Below are 15,679 nucleotides of genomic sequence, written 5' to 3' on the forward strand. Positions count from 1 at the left end.
CCACCCACAGTGAATTGGGCCTTCTGCATCAATCATCAATCAAGAAAATGCCTCCACAGACTTGCCTACAGGCCAGTCTGAATAAGGCAACTCCTCAGTGGAGATTGTCTTTCCAGATAAGTCTACATTTATATCAGTTAAAAACCAACCAACATACCCATCTTTTAGGATGTTCTTTTTTTTAAACAATCATTTCTGAAAAATCTTGGATAGAGGGAGTTTTAAGTTTAACACACCCTCACCCTTGCTATGGTTATTGATAGTTAAAATCGGTGCTGGTTACTGTGTGGAAAGGTCACAGTCACGACAGAATCCAGTGGTAATTTTAGAGCTTTATTAGGAGGGAAAGGTAGGGGTGGGTGGCCAGGTAGCCAGGCCTGGTGAGGGAGGAGAGTGTGCAGAGCAGAGAGCAAAAGACAGAGAGAGTGGGGGTCCGTGTTCAGCTTTTTAAGGCGCAGATTGCGTGACCACGTAGTTGCCAGCACCTGCTGATGATGTAAGACGTAAGACACAGGACCCCGAGCTGCGCATGTACAGGATCCTAACAGTTATACTCAGAGATCAGGTTCTCTTTGGGTAGACTCCACAATATTTCATGCATAGGATTGTTACTCTTAGGACTAGTACCACTGTAGCTAGAGTTTTCCTGCCTGGCCCACAGTCAGGACAAATCTCTCTCACCTGCCAGTCCCACGGCCGCTCAGACACAACCAAGTAAACACAGAGACTTATATTGGTTACAAACTGTATGGCCGTGGCAGGCTTCTTGCTAACTGTTCTTACAGCTTAAATTAATCCATTTCTATAAATCTATACATTGCCACGTGGCTCATGGCTTACCGGCATCTTCACATGCTGCTTGTCATCATGGCAGCTGACAGTGTCTCTCTGACTCAGCCTTCCACTTCCCAGCTTTATTCTTCTCCTTGTCCCACCTATACTTCCTGCCTGGCCACTGGCCAATCAGTGATTTATTTATTGACCAATCAGAGCATTTGACATACAGACCATCCCACAGCAACTTCATAGCCAGGAGCTTGATGGGAGGGGACTGACTGCATGGGTAACCAGGCTTAAGTCCCAGACATGCTCCCTAAAATAACAGTCTAACTGGACTTTGTATTTGTTGGTAATGGAGCCACGGGCCTTTTGCTGCTCAGCAGCACTGGGCTACACCTTACCTGAAACTAAGGTCTTGTTTGTTTTTGAGACAAGGTCTTTGTCTCCCAGACTGGCCTTGGACCTATGTAGCTAAGGATAACCTTGAACTACTGTTCTTCCTGATTCCACTTTTCTGGTTTTCAAAACAAGGCTTTTCTGGGTAACAGCCCTAGCTATCCTAGAACTCACACTGGGTAGACTAGTCTGGCCTCTGATTTACAGGTCCGACTGCCTCTGCTTCCCAAGTGCTGGGATTAAAGGCATGGACCACTACTGCCCAGCAGATTCCACTTTTGAAGTGCTGATATTACAGGTGTGGGACACCATGCCTAGCTTTATGTGGTGCTAGGGATCAAACTTGTGCACAGGTAGTGTGTCACTGAACTGCATCTCCACCTGAAACTAGAATATGAACTGGAATTTTTCACATAGCCAGAGAGCATGTGAGACATGCTGGGCAGATCCCCCCAGTGAAGTTTCAGGTTCCTTGCTTTAAAGGATAGAGAGTCATCATTTTCTCTCACTTCGTCAGTGGGCATAAACTTCACAGGAGTCACACAAGGCTGAAGGAGTGGTAGCAAAGGCAACTGGCTAGAGGTATAAACACATTTTCCATTGAGAGATTGAGTGTCTGGTGCTTTATTTTCCTTGAGTCTGCATGGATAGATCTTGGTCAGCTGGAAGTGCTGCCAGAACGTATGTTAATGGGGGAGTTGAGCACACTCAGGCAGATGGGGAAGAAAGCTTCTTTTCTACCCTCCCTCACCCTAAAGGAGTATGTTTTTCCATGGTAAACTAATTCCAAGATGTTCCTTAATAAGTCTGGACATGGAGCTGGTGGTAGGGCACTCACTTGATAATGCTTGCAACCAAGATAACTGGTTTAATTCTTAGCCCCAAAGAAACCAGCGAATACAAAAACCCCAAGACTTTTTGTTGTTGCTGGGGACAGAATTTAGGGCCTCAACCATATTAGGTGAGTGCTCTCTACATCCCTAGACTCCAAGACTTTTTAATTAAATGGTTGCATGTGCACGTGCCTGCATGCCTGTGCATGCTTGTGGAGGTCAGAAGGTGACTTTCAGGAGTCAGTTCTCTCCTTCCACAGTGTTGATCCCAGGAGTTGAACTCAGGTTGTCAGGCTTGGTAGCAGGTGCCTTTACCTGCTGATCCATTGTTTAATGGACAGGTGGTGGTGTCACAAGCTTTTAATCCCAGCACTTGGGAAGCAGAGGCAGCGAATCTCTGTGAGCTTGAGGCCAGCCTGGCCTAGAGCTAGTTCCAGGACAGCTAAGGCTAAACAAAGACACCCTGTCTCAAAAAACAAACAACAAAAATCAAACAAAAATTTAGATGAATTTCTAAATGGTCTTATTAAATAAAAAACATAGAGCTAAATATAGGGGTGAAAGCCTTAGAGAGATCAGGGAAATAGGGAAAGCCACAGCCAACCTTACCTCACCAACTTGCAGCTTCCAGATGCCATGACTTCCTGTTTACCCACACCCTATATGCCTTGCTGTTCTGCCATCTGATTTGCTCTCTCTGCCCAGCTACATCACTTCCTCTTTCTGCCCAGCTCTGTAACTTCCTGTCTGTCTCTACAGAACTCCAGACCTCCATGGTTAACTAGTTTTGGAATTTAAGGCATGTGCCACCACACCTGGCTCTGTTTGCAGTGTGGCCTTGAACACACAGAGATGCTGCCTGCCAAGTGATAGGATTAAAGGCGTGTGCTACCGTTGGTGATTTCTTTGTTTACTTAAAATGGCTGGCCTTTTTCCTCTGATTTCCAGGCAAGCTTTATTTATTAAAGCACAAATAAAATATTGCATTTCCCCTTTTTTGTCTAATAAAAAATGTTATAACTAATATAAGAAAAACTATATACAATAAGTACAATAACTATATAGAATATATACAAGCAATAAATACATCAACAATGTCTAGTCCATTTGCATTTGACAAATTCAGAGAAAATATTCCATTATCTATCTTATCTTGGTAAGTCCAAAATGTACCTAATTCACTTTCTATCCTAACTTATATTACCAACAGAAAACTATCTTAAATGTCTTTCAGACTTCTATACTTAACACCTCTTAGTGAGTTTCTTTTCTGACTTTAACAAGGAAAACTATAACTACAGCTGTCTAATCTTCAACTCACTCAGAGACCCGAGAAGGAAATAATATTACTTAGTAAAACAGGAAGAGCAAACTAGCGACTTCCAAAAAATGTGAGTTATGACAGAAACAGCCAGCTGCCTGGACAGTCACCTGAGGTTCCTCTGCACTTTGGGGCATCATCTTCAGCCTACAGGCTTAGCATATCTGACAGACTCACTTGTGAAGTAGGATGTACGCAAGGCCCACAGCTCGACCTCACATTCAGTGCAAGTGTTCCATGTACCAGATAAACCTGAATTCCACCAGTGTCCTGTCATGATTCAGGATTTAAATTCTGGAAATTTCTGTTGTTTTTGGAGTTCAGCTCCCCATTCTTCTTGGCTTGTGGGTGGCTCCATCTCTTTTATTAAATGCCAGTCTACCATTGAGAGGCCAGACTCTGTCAGCCTAGTTATTCCTCCAAGAATAACTGTTCCAGCCACTGTTCCGCTGCACACCAGCCTGTTCAGCTGCTTTCGAAGGAAAGGGCACTGTACTTTTTCTGGATTGCAAAGCCACTTCAGCAATGGTGTCGTATTGTCCTGGCCTCCAGAGGATGCCTGTTACCAAAGCTGAAATCACACTTGTCTTGGCAAGGATCGGCAGTCCTTTGTTTTGTGTCCTGCTTGTCCATTTTGGACAGCATACTGTCAGCAGTCAATGCAAGGGCACTTTCTTGCCCAGCGGCTAACTTTTGCCACAGTAAAAGTTAACTCTATATGCAGTTTTTTCAATGCCCATATCTTCTCTGAAGTAAATTGTTTCTTCCTGGAGCAGACATGTCTCATAGTCATAAGAAAAAGAAAAAATCTGTTATTAAAATACCTTAAGTGCCATATTCTGTAGATCTCTGAAGGGTTTGAAAATGACCTGTCTATCTAAAATATATCTCTGCTTGACCTTGAAAAAATAACTACTATCTAACTTGTAGTCATATTAATGTCTAACTACTAACTTTCATTTTTTTATACATTAATAGCTGGTAATAATAGCATTCAAGGATTAGCAAATTGCATTACATTGTTAAATGAACTGTATAGGTACAATATCCTGAACAAGATTAGAATATATGTACAGTATTTTCTAACAAAATCAATCTCAAATTTGTATCAATATACATAATTTATATACAATATACAAAAATACAATCCAATGTAAAATATTTAAAACTAGTTGCTTTTTAAAAGTAGATTCAATTATCTATTTTTTATCTATATCAAATCTATATCCTCTTTTTTCTCTTTTCAGAGTAGTTTCAATAATCTACCCTTTATCATTTCTATTTTTTTTCAGAGTAGATTCAACAACCTACCTCTTATCCATATCCTTTTTTTCTTTTCTTGTTTCTTTTTTTCAAATAAGAACCTTTCCTTTGTTTAGCCTCTTTCCTGACCATTAACAATAACAATTTGTAACCAACCTTTTTGGTTTTTCGAGACAGGGTTTCTCTGTGTAGTTTTGGTGCCTGTCCTGGATCTCACTCTGTGCCCAGGCTGTAACCAACCATCCTAAACAATGACAATTATCCCAAACCTAAAACCTATTGAAGGACCAAAAACCACCTGCCCCACCTCTTGGGAATATGGGCATTGTGTTCTTTAAAATGCTTCCTGCTGTTTGTGGGTGAACGCATCTTTAGGGGATCCTGAAAAGAAAAATTTTGGATTAATTGTCAAGTCCTGGGAGAGGTAGCTGTATCATTTGTTGTCCAGTCTCTGCATAATGCAAAAGTGCAGGACTTATCTCAAGTCCTCGCTCAAATAGTCTGTGAGGCTGGATCATTTCAGCTAGCCATCTCGAAATTGTCCCGAGCAGTTTGTAGTCCAAAGCTGATCTTTGGGTGATATTTGTCAGCTTAGTGGTATTATTATTGTCCATGTGAAATCATCGTTGTGGGGCCCCATCATCTTTCTGGAGACTTCAAATTTGCTGTTAGGCATGGTCATGATTCCCTGCAGAAAACTGATAGAGACTCCAGCACAAAAACATGTATAGGAAGCTAAATGAAACCTTTTTTTAAAAGAATTAGTTAGTACTCTATATGACCATTAATTTCAAGACAAAAGTTTAAAAATATATATATCATATATATCTTATAAATTTTGATATAAATTCATACCTTAAAGCTTAAAGAATCAAAATAGAACCAAAGAATTGAGATTAGTGGCAATCTGACATGACACAGAGATTTTGCATTTTCCTTTTAAGAAACATGCTTGGATTTAGAGAAGGAGAGAGGCATACTCAAACTCTAAAGCCAGCTTTAATTTTTAATTGAACTGGGACTACATAAAGACCATTTGTGTTAAGTGTTTGTATAAAGGAGCAGAAACAAACATTTAGGAAGACTTATGAAATTTTATATGTGATACACCAATAGGCCAATTTACTCATTTTCTTGTAACATTTCTTTCTGGATGATTTTTCCCCTTTCTTCAGATGTCTCATTTCTCCAGTGTTCTTCAGATTCCTTAGCCTTCAGTCTCCTGAAAGACAAAAGCAAAAACCTTTCCCCAAGACTAACTTTGGGGAGGTTCCCTTTTGGCAAGTTATATCTGATTAAATGAAAAGCATTTGTTAGTTGTATAAGTTAATTTAAATTGGATGGTCATGCTGGTTGATGAACTATCACCTCTTCTAATTAAGAGGTCTTCTCTTGTTTAAATCGAACCTTTATCAATTTTGATCATATCCATAGCTTTACTTCTCCTGCAGAAACAAAAGCAAAACCTCATCCCCAGTGTAACACATATCCTGGTTTCCATTCTGAGGTCAGCACATCTTTAAAGTATATAAGCTGATTTAATTCTGTAGTTTTTTTCTATTACCCAATGTCTCTGCAGCTGTTGTTCCTCGTTAGGATTGAAAAAATTCAAAGTTAATAGAGCATTATGCAATCTATTTCTGGGGGGTTTTGTTGCCCCTTTCTATTTATTTAGCATATCCTTTAGAGTTTGATTTGATTTTTCTATGTCTACAATTTTCCTTGGTTATGATAAAAGATAAATTAGATATGAAATTTTAGATTCACAAATACAGGATAGATAGAATATTTTCTTTAATTTTGCCAAATACAAATAGACTAGATATTGTAACTGTAATCCGTGCTTGATAATTGTTCTAGTATATGTCATTTTACTGTGTTAAAGTTAAAACCTTCCTTTTTGATTAGACAGAAAAGGGGAAGTGCTGTGGAATGTTCTGTATGCTATGAATGCGTGTTGCTCTGATTGGTTGATAAATAAAATGCTGATTGGCCAGTAGCCAGGCAGAAAGTATAGGCGGAATAAACAGACAAGGAGAATTCTGGGAAGAGGAAAAGCAGAGTCAAGAGTCTTCAGCCAGACACAGAGGAAGCAAGATGACAAGGCAGAACTGAGAAAAGGTACCAAGCCATGTGGCTAAATGTAGCTATTGTTTTCCTGGTCCTGCCTGGCCCACGGTCAGGACAAATCTCTCTCATCCGCCAGTCCCACAGCCGCTCAGACCCAACCAAGTAAACACACAGAGACTTTTATTACTTATAAACTGTATGGCCGTGGCAGGCTTCTTGCTAGTTGTTCTTTTATTTTAAATTAACCCATGTCTATTAGTCTATAAGTTGCCATGTGGCTCGTGGCTTACCTGTACCTTACATCTTGCTAGTCATGGCGGTGGCTGGCAGCATCTCTCTGCCTCAGCCTTCCACCTCCCAGAATTCTTCTCCTCCTTGTCCTGCCTACTCTATCCTTCCTGCCTGGCTACTGGCCAATCAGAGTTTTATTTATCAATCAATCATCCACAGCAGCTAAACATAAATAAGAATTATGGGTTAATTTAAGTGTAAGAGCTAGTCAGTAACAAACCTGAGCTAATGGCAAAGCAGTTATAATTAATATAAGCTCCTGCAAGGGGCCTGGCAGACCAGAGAAAAACTTCCAGCTACACAAAAAAAAAAAAAAAAAATCTTGCAATTTCCAAAGATTAGAAAGCACACACAGGTTTCAGTGTGTGGAAAGGGCCCCCTTCAGGCATCCTCATAAAGTGCTTCACATCTTAGTAGGAATTTAGCTTTGAATAAACATTGTTAGCCTGCAAGCTTGTTTTTCAAAATGTTGCTCTTTTAAATATATAATCTGTAACCCCAAGTTCAAAAGCTATAAAAAGGCATAAATCTCTCTTACTCATCTTTGTTTCATGTCCACTGCCTGCTCTAAAGGTGTCCACTGCTGACTAGATTTTTTACTTTAAAGATATCAGTAGTTGCATGTACACACATTTTAAGGCACATGTTAAAGCCATGTGTTAAACATGCAGGCAGAGCTAGTGAGATAGCTCCATAGAAGGCCTGAAGACTGTACTTTGATCCCTGGAACCCACAAGGTGGCAGGGGAGAATGGACTCCAGAGAGAAGTGCTCTGAATGACACCCATACAAAACAAAGAAATGAATAAAAAATATCTCAAACTTTAAAATGGCATTTCTGTAATTTTTACAATGACATAATTGAAATTGGGTATGCTTGGTGAATTTAGAGTATTCTTTTTTTTTTAAAGATTTTTTTATTTATTATGGACACAGTGTTCTGCCTGCATGAGTCCCTGCAGGCCAGAAGAGGGCGCCAGATCTCATTACAGGTGGTTGTGAGCCACCATGTGGTTGTAGGGAATTGAACTCAGGACCTCTAGAAGAGCAATCAGTGCTCTTAACCGCTGAACCATCTCTCCAACCAATAGAGTATTCTTAACAGCTTATTCCCTTGACTTGTTTGTGTTTATTGCTGTGAAAACTGTTTTAAAGTATATCAGTTTATGGGTTGATTTTTCTGGTGGTGCTTTGAACTGAGAAAAGTCTTCCCCAGGTGCAAGTATGAAAGGAATCCACCCCACTGCTGTGTGTGTGTGTGTGTGTGTGTGTGTGTGTGTGTGTGTGTGTGTGTGTGTGTGTGTGTGTCTGTCTGTCTCAATCTGATCCATCTGAAATTCTACAATAAGGTTAAGGACTATGCAGGTCCTTAGGAATTATAAATAATGTGTCATTTTTTTTCGTAAAAAATTATTTTCTAGACTTGCTGTTTTTCTTTTTTTTCAAGGGAAGGGCATTGACAATTTTTCACTCCTTGGTGCTTTTCTGTAGAAAACTTGGAAAAACTTGGGAAGAAATAAAAAAGATCCACAGACCTAGCATCATATGACATACAACAAAAGTGCGATCACACTCCTGTACATTAACTTGTTCTCTTGAGATTAAGGACATAGACTGAAACTGTTGAGTGGTTGCGAAGAAGCATATTAAACATTTTGCTTTTAGACTATTCCCATACCTTTAAAATAGCAAGTGACCTGAGTGTTAGGTTTATTTTTAATTTGAAAAATATAGTGTTTGTGCACAGACATGCGTGCATATGATGTGTGGGGAGGTCAGAGGTACAGTTGGTTCTTACCTTTCCACCATTATGTGTGTTCTGGGCATTAAACTCTGGTAATCAGGCTGCATCTTCGAGGGGTAAACGTCTTTACCTGCTAAACCATCTTAACCCCTATTTATTGAGAGAGACTCTCCGCTTAGGTTGGCCTTGAATTTTCTTTAGGTGAGACTGACCTTGAACACTTGATTTTCCTTCCACCTCTGCCTCCCAAGTGCTGGGAGTCTGCTCATGCCCAACTCTAGCAGGCTAAACTCACCTTGCAGTTAGTTCTAAACAGTTTCTTGCAAAGCCCAGCGCGACCTGTCTGGTCCAAGCTGTGACGCTCAGCGGTGTGGGCCGCGCAGCGCCCCCTGGTGGTGGGCGGCGGCGGGGGAGGCAGGAGTCCCGAGCCTGTGGTGGAGGCTGGCGCCGGCCTGTCCCCAAATCCTTCATCATGCGTGCCTGGGTCGTGCGGGCTGGCGGGTTTTGAGCTGGCCCTGTGTACTCCGAGCTAGTTGAATCGCCCCATTTGCAAGACAGCTGGCCACTGGCCACGCGTGCCTGTATGTCTGGTTGCTTCCTTTGCCGGACAGCTGGCCCTAGTTGCGCGTGCTCGTGGGCCAGGTCTCTCTTTTTGCAGGGCATCTGACCCCTGGTCGCGCATGCCTGTGGGTCTGGCCTCTTTTGCAGGACACTGGCCCCTGGCCACCCCGGGGACGGCCCAGAGTTTGAACTTCCGGGGCTGGCTCTCAGTCTGCTGCTTGTCACCCGCCAGGGCGTCGCCGTGCCCATGCATGGGCGAGGCTCTTTAAACTTCACTGTTTTTTAAACTTCGGGGGTGTGGCCGCCCTTGCATTCTTCTTCCCGTGGCCGGCCATCCCCGGACCCGCTGGGCCCTTCTCTTGCCCTGCCTTCCAGATGCTTTGGAGTCATGAGCCGGGAGGGCGCGGGGACCCCTCGGGTGGCCGAGGTGATCCGAGGTGAGTGCTCAGGGCAGGGTAGGACTCGGGCTGGCTGGAGTAGCGATTTGCTGCCCAAGGATCCCAACTGACCTCCCCTCTGGGGCTAGTGACTTTGGGGCGAACCGACATCTTAGTGTGCTTATGTCCTCTGTGCCCTACACCCTCTCCACCCACGCTTGGAAGCTAGTGAAATGCCCAGGCACTGAGCATCACGGATCAAAGGTCATTTGTGGTTGGAAAGGACTAGCCCTGTCACCCATTTGAATGTGGCTGCTAGAAGTTCGTAGTTGCCTTTACTAGGACATATGTGCAGCGATTGTGAGAGTGGAGGCACAGATAGAAAAGTTTAAATTACCATTTGGGAAAAGGATGTACCAGCTTGTTTGTCTCTTAGCCCTAACAAGTTGGTCTGAAAATATATATAATTTCAAAGGCTGTCCTTGATTTTTGCCACGTTTTGAGGGCAGGTATCTAATTACTATTAGATATTGCCCTTTTCTGGGGTTGGGGAGTAAGAGTAGCGCCTTTGAATCTTACTGCCCTTCTTGCTAAACTCCACAGCACCCTGACTGCATTCATGCAACAGATTCCATCCCAGTTGGGCCTCCCATTGCTTTGGTTTTAACAGTAATCTGTGAGAAACTCAAAGCCGTGATCACAAATTTAAAAAAATACACATCTGTGAAAAGAATTGTGTAAACACACCTTCTTGTGTTCTGTAGCTGTAATCAGCAATATTGAAAGCATTCTTTGTTTTTACTTAAAAAGATTGTTTCCTGCTGCATGTCTTTTCAGGGTGTCCTCATAAACTTGATGCATAGCTGCAGGCTAGTCATCTAATGCATGCTGTGTGTTCCCTGCGATTTCTTAGTTGCTTCAGAAGTCAAAACAGTATCACTGCATGAAATATCACCTACCACTGTAGAAGCTTACAAATTAAGGCGATTTCTTCTTTAAAACTTTTGCTTATTTATTGTTATTCACCAAAAGAGGCCGTTTTGAAATTATACATTGTCACCTTTCCAGTCTGAAGGAGGAGGGGGTGCACATGGACACAAAATCAATTAAAAATTTATACATTGTTATCTTTCCCACCTGAAACATGGGGTGGGGGCATGGACACACAAAATCGATAAAAAACAAAAAACCCTTCCATATTTGAATTCATCAGGAAAGCATTGGGTCTTGACTTGGGACACATTTTTTTAATAGCTTGAAGGAAGGAACATTGCAATTTTTCCATTTCAGATCGCCTTTGTTTTGCCATTCTCTACAGCAGACCAAAGAGTGCGTCAAACGAACATTATTTCAGCATAGATAATGAACTTGAGTATGAGAAGTAAGTATTGACTGAGACTTTTAAACTGTCTTCTGAAGAATCTCTTGGTATGAGTACAGGTGACATAGCCTTGGAAAATCATATATCTGGTCACTTACAGCTGGGTACTGTTTCAGATTCTTGGTAATAAAATAGATCTTTGAGGATACAGAGAACCTCCGTTTAAACACTGAGATTTGATATTGTAATAGTTTGTACTGCAGAGCTGTGTGAAAATAAAAACATGTAAGATACTGGTTTTGCTAGTGGACAATATATGCAAAAACAATTTCTTAATTGAGGTTAGAGTTAGTCTACACCTCTGGGGTGTGTGTGCTGTGTGTTAGGGGAGGGCAGCAAGGTCTGTCTGGTGCATGCTAGCTGAGCTCTCTCCACCAATGAGGTACAACTCTGTCCCACTTGTTGCGTATTTAAATGGGTGTTGATTACAAGAATATTCCTGTTAGTATTAGTAGGACAGGACCTTAGAATTGTATGGCCTGTGTTAATTTGGGTTGGTGGATGCTCGCTTGCCATTTTAGGAGCATTTACATTCAGAACAGCTAATTCATACTTGTTTCTATTCATTTTTTTTAAAAGCTTCTATGCCGATTTTGGACCACTCAATCTGGCAATGGTTTACAGATATTGTTGCAAGATAAATAAGAAGCTCAAGGTAAATCTTTTTTTTTTTTTCATTTTACATACCAACCACGGTTCCCTCTCCCTCCCCTCCTCCTGCTCCCCCTACCTCTTCTCCACCCCACCCACCATCCACTCATCAGAGAGGATACGGCCTCTCTTGGGAAGTCAACAAAGCCTAGTATATCAAGTTGAGGCAGGACCAAGCCCCTCCCCGCCTGCATCAAGGCTGAACAACCACCATAGGGAATGGGCTCAAAAGGCCAGTTCATGCACCAGGGATAAATCCTAGTCCAACTGCCAGGGGCCCCACAAACAGACCAAGCCATAAGACTTATCAGAGGGCCTAGTTCGGTCCCATGCTCCCCAGATGTCAGCCCAGAGTCCCTGAGCTCCCACTCTCTTAGATCATCTGTCTATGGATTTCTCTATCATGATCTTGACCCCCGCCCTGCTCATATAATCCCTCCTTCTTCTCTTCGACTGGACTCTAGGAGCTCAGCTCAGTGCTTAGCTGTGGATCTCTGTATTTGCTTCCATCAGTTACTAGATGAAGGTTCTATGACAATTAGGGTAGTCACCCATCCGATTACAGGAAAAGACCAGTTCAGGCACCCTCTCCACTATTGCTAGGAGTCTTAGCTGGGGTTGTCCTTGTGGATTTCTAGAATTTCCCTAGTACCAGGTTTCTCCCTAAACCCATAATGGCTCCCTCTATCAGGATATCTCTCTCATTGCTCTCCCTCTCTGTCCTTCCCCCAACTCAACTATTCTGTTCCCTCATGTTCTCAACCTTCTAAGGTGATCCATGCTTGTCCCTCTTAGGGGTCCTCTCAAGGTTAATCTTTTCACTCAAGGTTTGAGTGAAGTGATCACTCAGCAACATTTTAGAGTAAAGCAATGGAGACCTACCTCCTTTTAAAAAGTATTTAAAAAATTCAGAATTTGAAAGAATGCTTCCTCTTACAAAACAAAACAGTTTCAGACCAGGCCTGCTGATGCTAGTGCATTCAGGTGGGGGATCCCAAGTTCAGGGCAAGCCTGTGCTAGACAGAAAGGTCTTATCTTTAAAAACAGAAAAGGCTTACCAAGAAACTAGTTTCCTACTGAAGTGTGTCTTCAAAACATACCAAAAGTTTTAATGGTGTGGTGGACTGCACCTGTGTTCTCAGCGCTTGGAGGATTGTTGTGAATTCATTGCTGTACATGACTGTACAAGACTGTATAGCCTGACCTGCATTGTGAAAGTTTGTCTCAAAAACAGGGCAGGATCTTGTTTCTCATTGTAGCAGTATTTAAAATATATATTTTATTTTTATTTTTCTGAGTCTGGAGAAATGGCTTAGCAGTCAAGAGCACTGGATGCTCTTTCAGAGACCCACATGGTGACTCATAACTGTCACAGGTGTTCTAGAGGATATGACACCCTCTTCTGGTCTATGTGCACCAGGCAAACACATAGTACACATACATAACATAAGCAGGAAAAAACACTTGTATATTAAAAAAAATAATAATTTTTTTCTAAACTTATACTGCATACATTTTATCCCTAGAGGTTTTTCTGGGCTTTGAGACACACTTATGTGTAACCCATACTGGCCTCCAAGTGTCTGCATCCCCTCATGGATATGATATGCCAACACACATAACTCATTTTCTATTCTAGTTTTAGTGGAATATATTTGGGTTATTTGATTCTGGTTTGGATTGAAGATACTCAGAGTGAAAGGCAGTTAGTTAACTAGGTCCCTTCTTATCTGACCTAATGGAAACTGAAGCCAGGCTTTGGCCATCATTCTTCCTACCTCCCTTTTATTTTTTATTTTATTTATTTATTTATTTATTTATTTTTGGTTTTTCAAGACAGGTTTCTTTGTGTAGCTTTGCTCCTTTCCTGGAACTCACTCTGTAGACTAGGCTGGCCTCGAACTCACAGAGATCCACCTGCCTCTGCCTCCCAAGTGCTGGGATTAAAGGCATGTGCCACCACCACCCGGCCCTGCCTCCCTTTTAAAGAGGAGCACTGATGAATGGAAAGCAGACTCTACTTTGTTCTCTAAGCTGGAAACTCACATAGTGTTGCATGAATTGCTCTTCAGCTTGGACCCTTTATACATCTGACTGGGGAATGAGAGAGCCAAGGGTCATTGGCGTGTCCTTGAGGCTGCCTCACTGAGAGCACACAGTGTGAACACAAATCCCATTTCTTTATTTAGATACTGTGAATTACTGATCAGACACTTAAGGAGTAACTAGCTGGGCGTGATGGTATATGCCTTTGATCTCAGCACTTGGGAGGCAGAGGCAGGTAGATCTCTGCCAGTTTGTGACCAGTCTGATCTACATAGTGAGTTTCAGGCCAGCAAGGACTACATAGTGAGACCATGTCTCAAGTTTTAAAAAAGTAACTAGTCATCATAAACTATCAAGTAGAAAATACTGATTTTGTTAGCAGGAATTAAAGACAAACAAAAACTTATTGATGGGTTACTTACCAGAGAACTATGCAAAACAAATAGCATTTATTTTTGCTTAACATCATTACAAGTTTATGAGTAAGGGAGTTATTTTCCCCTCCAGAGCGTCAACTATATTCACTTAGACATGAGAGCAGACTTCTTCCCAGGCCCTCTTAAATAGCAGAGTCAACATCTGTGGCCTCTATCTTTGGGTCCCTCTCCCCTTTCCACTTGTCAGTGGCTGTCTTTTGTTCCCACGGGGCCAAGAGACTAAATATAATTCCCTCTCCTCTTAACTATTGTTTCTTTGCCTTAGTTTTGAAAGAGTAAGTCTATGTGTGTGTGCACCTGTGCATGCACCTTCATGCCTAGCCTGTTAGAGACTTTTATTCTTTGTGTCACCAGAAATGAGTGCATTCCTTTCTAATGACCTGCTAGAAGCACTGACAAGTTGAACACCAGCCTCTCTGAAACCTTACTTCCCGTATAGCTAGTGAGATTCAGAGTGCCTTGGGTGAAGAGGGTGCCTGCACTGCCGATGGATGGTTAGTTTTTGTTTCTATTTTTCATTGATTTAGGTCTCTCAGTCCATGTGAATCACTAAAGGAAAAGTAGTACACATTGATGGTAGAGACACTGGGACATGCAGTGCTTTCAAATTGAGCTGAACATACTCTGTTCCAGCCTTGATGCGTTTCACATTAGTGAAGTGCCACTGGGGAAGTGCTGGGTGATGATGGCTTCTTTTTAACTTCCTGTTGAAGTATAACATACGTAGAGAAACATACACAGAGAAACATACACAGATTCCCCACTGTACACTTAATTTTCATAATTGAGAAGAGGCCATTCAGCTGCTGGCTCATGGATTGTCTTTGTTCTGTATATCCTTTTAACTTACTGGCTCTTTTTTTTTAATGTGTATGAGTATTTTTCATGCATGTGTGTACAGTGCCCTTGTGTAGCTAGAGTTTTCCTGCCTGGCCCACAGTCAGGACAAATCTCTCTCACCTGCCAGTCCCACAGCCTCTCAGACCCGACCAAGTAAACACAGAGACTTATATTGGTTTCAAACTGTATGGCCGTGGCAGGCTTCTTGCTAACTGTTCTTATAGCTTAAATTAATCCATTTCTATAAATCTATACCTTGCCACATGGCTCGTGGTTTACCGGCATCTTTACATGCTGTTTCTCATCGTGGCGGCTGGCAGTGTCTCTCTGACTCAGCCTTCCACTTCCCAGCTTTATTCTCCTCCTTGTCCCGCCTACACTTCCTGCCTGGCCACTGACCAATCAGTGATTTATTCATTGACCAATCAGCAACACATTTGCCATACAGAACATCCCACAGCACTTCCCCCATTTTTTTTTTAAAAGGAAGGTTTTAACCTTAACAAAGTAAAATTACATATAATTTGGGAATTTGGGCGTAGCTTCTCTTACTACTTCCTGCTGGAGGGGGGCGCTGTATCTTATGGGGAAACAAAGAAAATTTTAGGATCATGGAGTAGTCCGTGAGGCTGTATCGTCTGAGCCAGTTGCCTTGAAACCATTCTGGATGTTGGATCATCTGGGCCATG

General features: G+C 42.0%; 1 protein-coding gene across 18 annotated transcripts in view; it reads left to right on the forward strand.

The window, feature by feature from the left end:
- Cdc14b (cell division cycle 14B) overlaps nt 1-15,679 on the forward strand; it is a 115,045-nt gene that overhangs the window by 27,009 nt on the left and 72,357 nt on the right. For 13 of the 18 annotated variants that reach the window (XR_008215831.1, XM_052728722.1, XM_052728718.1 and 10 more), the window contains 2 exons: nt 10,926-11,016; nt 11,596-11,671. Coding sequence is in view for 17 of the 18 variants with exons in the window: in XM_052728722.1 (XP_052584682.1) it covers nt 10,926-11,016; nt 11,596-11,671 (167 nt within the window). In the remaining variant the exon portion in view is untranslated. Of the gene's footprint in view, nt 1-7,274; nt 9,696-10,925; nt 11,017-11,595; nt 11,672-15,679 lie in introns of those variants that run through there. The other 5 variants (XM_052728726.1, XM_052728733.1, XM_052728732.1 and 2 more) reach the window with 5 other exon arrangements.

This window comes from Peromyscus californicus, unplaced genomic scaffold, assembly GCF_007827085.1.
Source record: "Peromyscus californicus insignis strain IS unplaced genomic scaffold, ASM782708v3 Scaffold_8__1_contigs__length_139910024, whole genome shotgun sequence".
In the NCBI taxonomy this organism is placed as follows: Eukaryota; Metazoa; Chordata; class Mammalia; order Rodentia; family Cricetidae; genus Peromyscus; species Peromyscus californicus.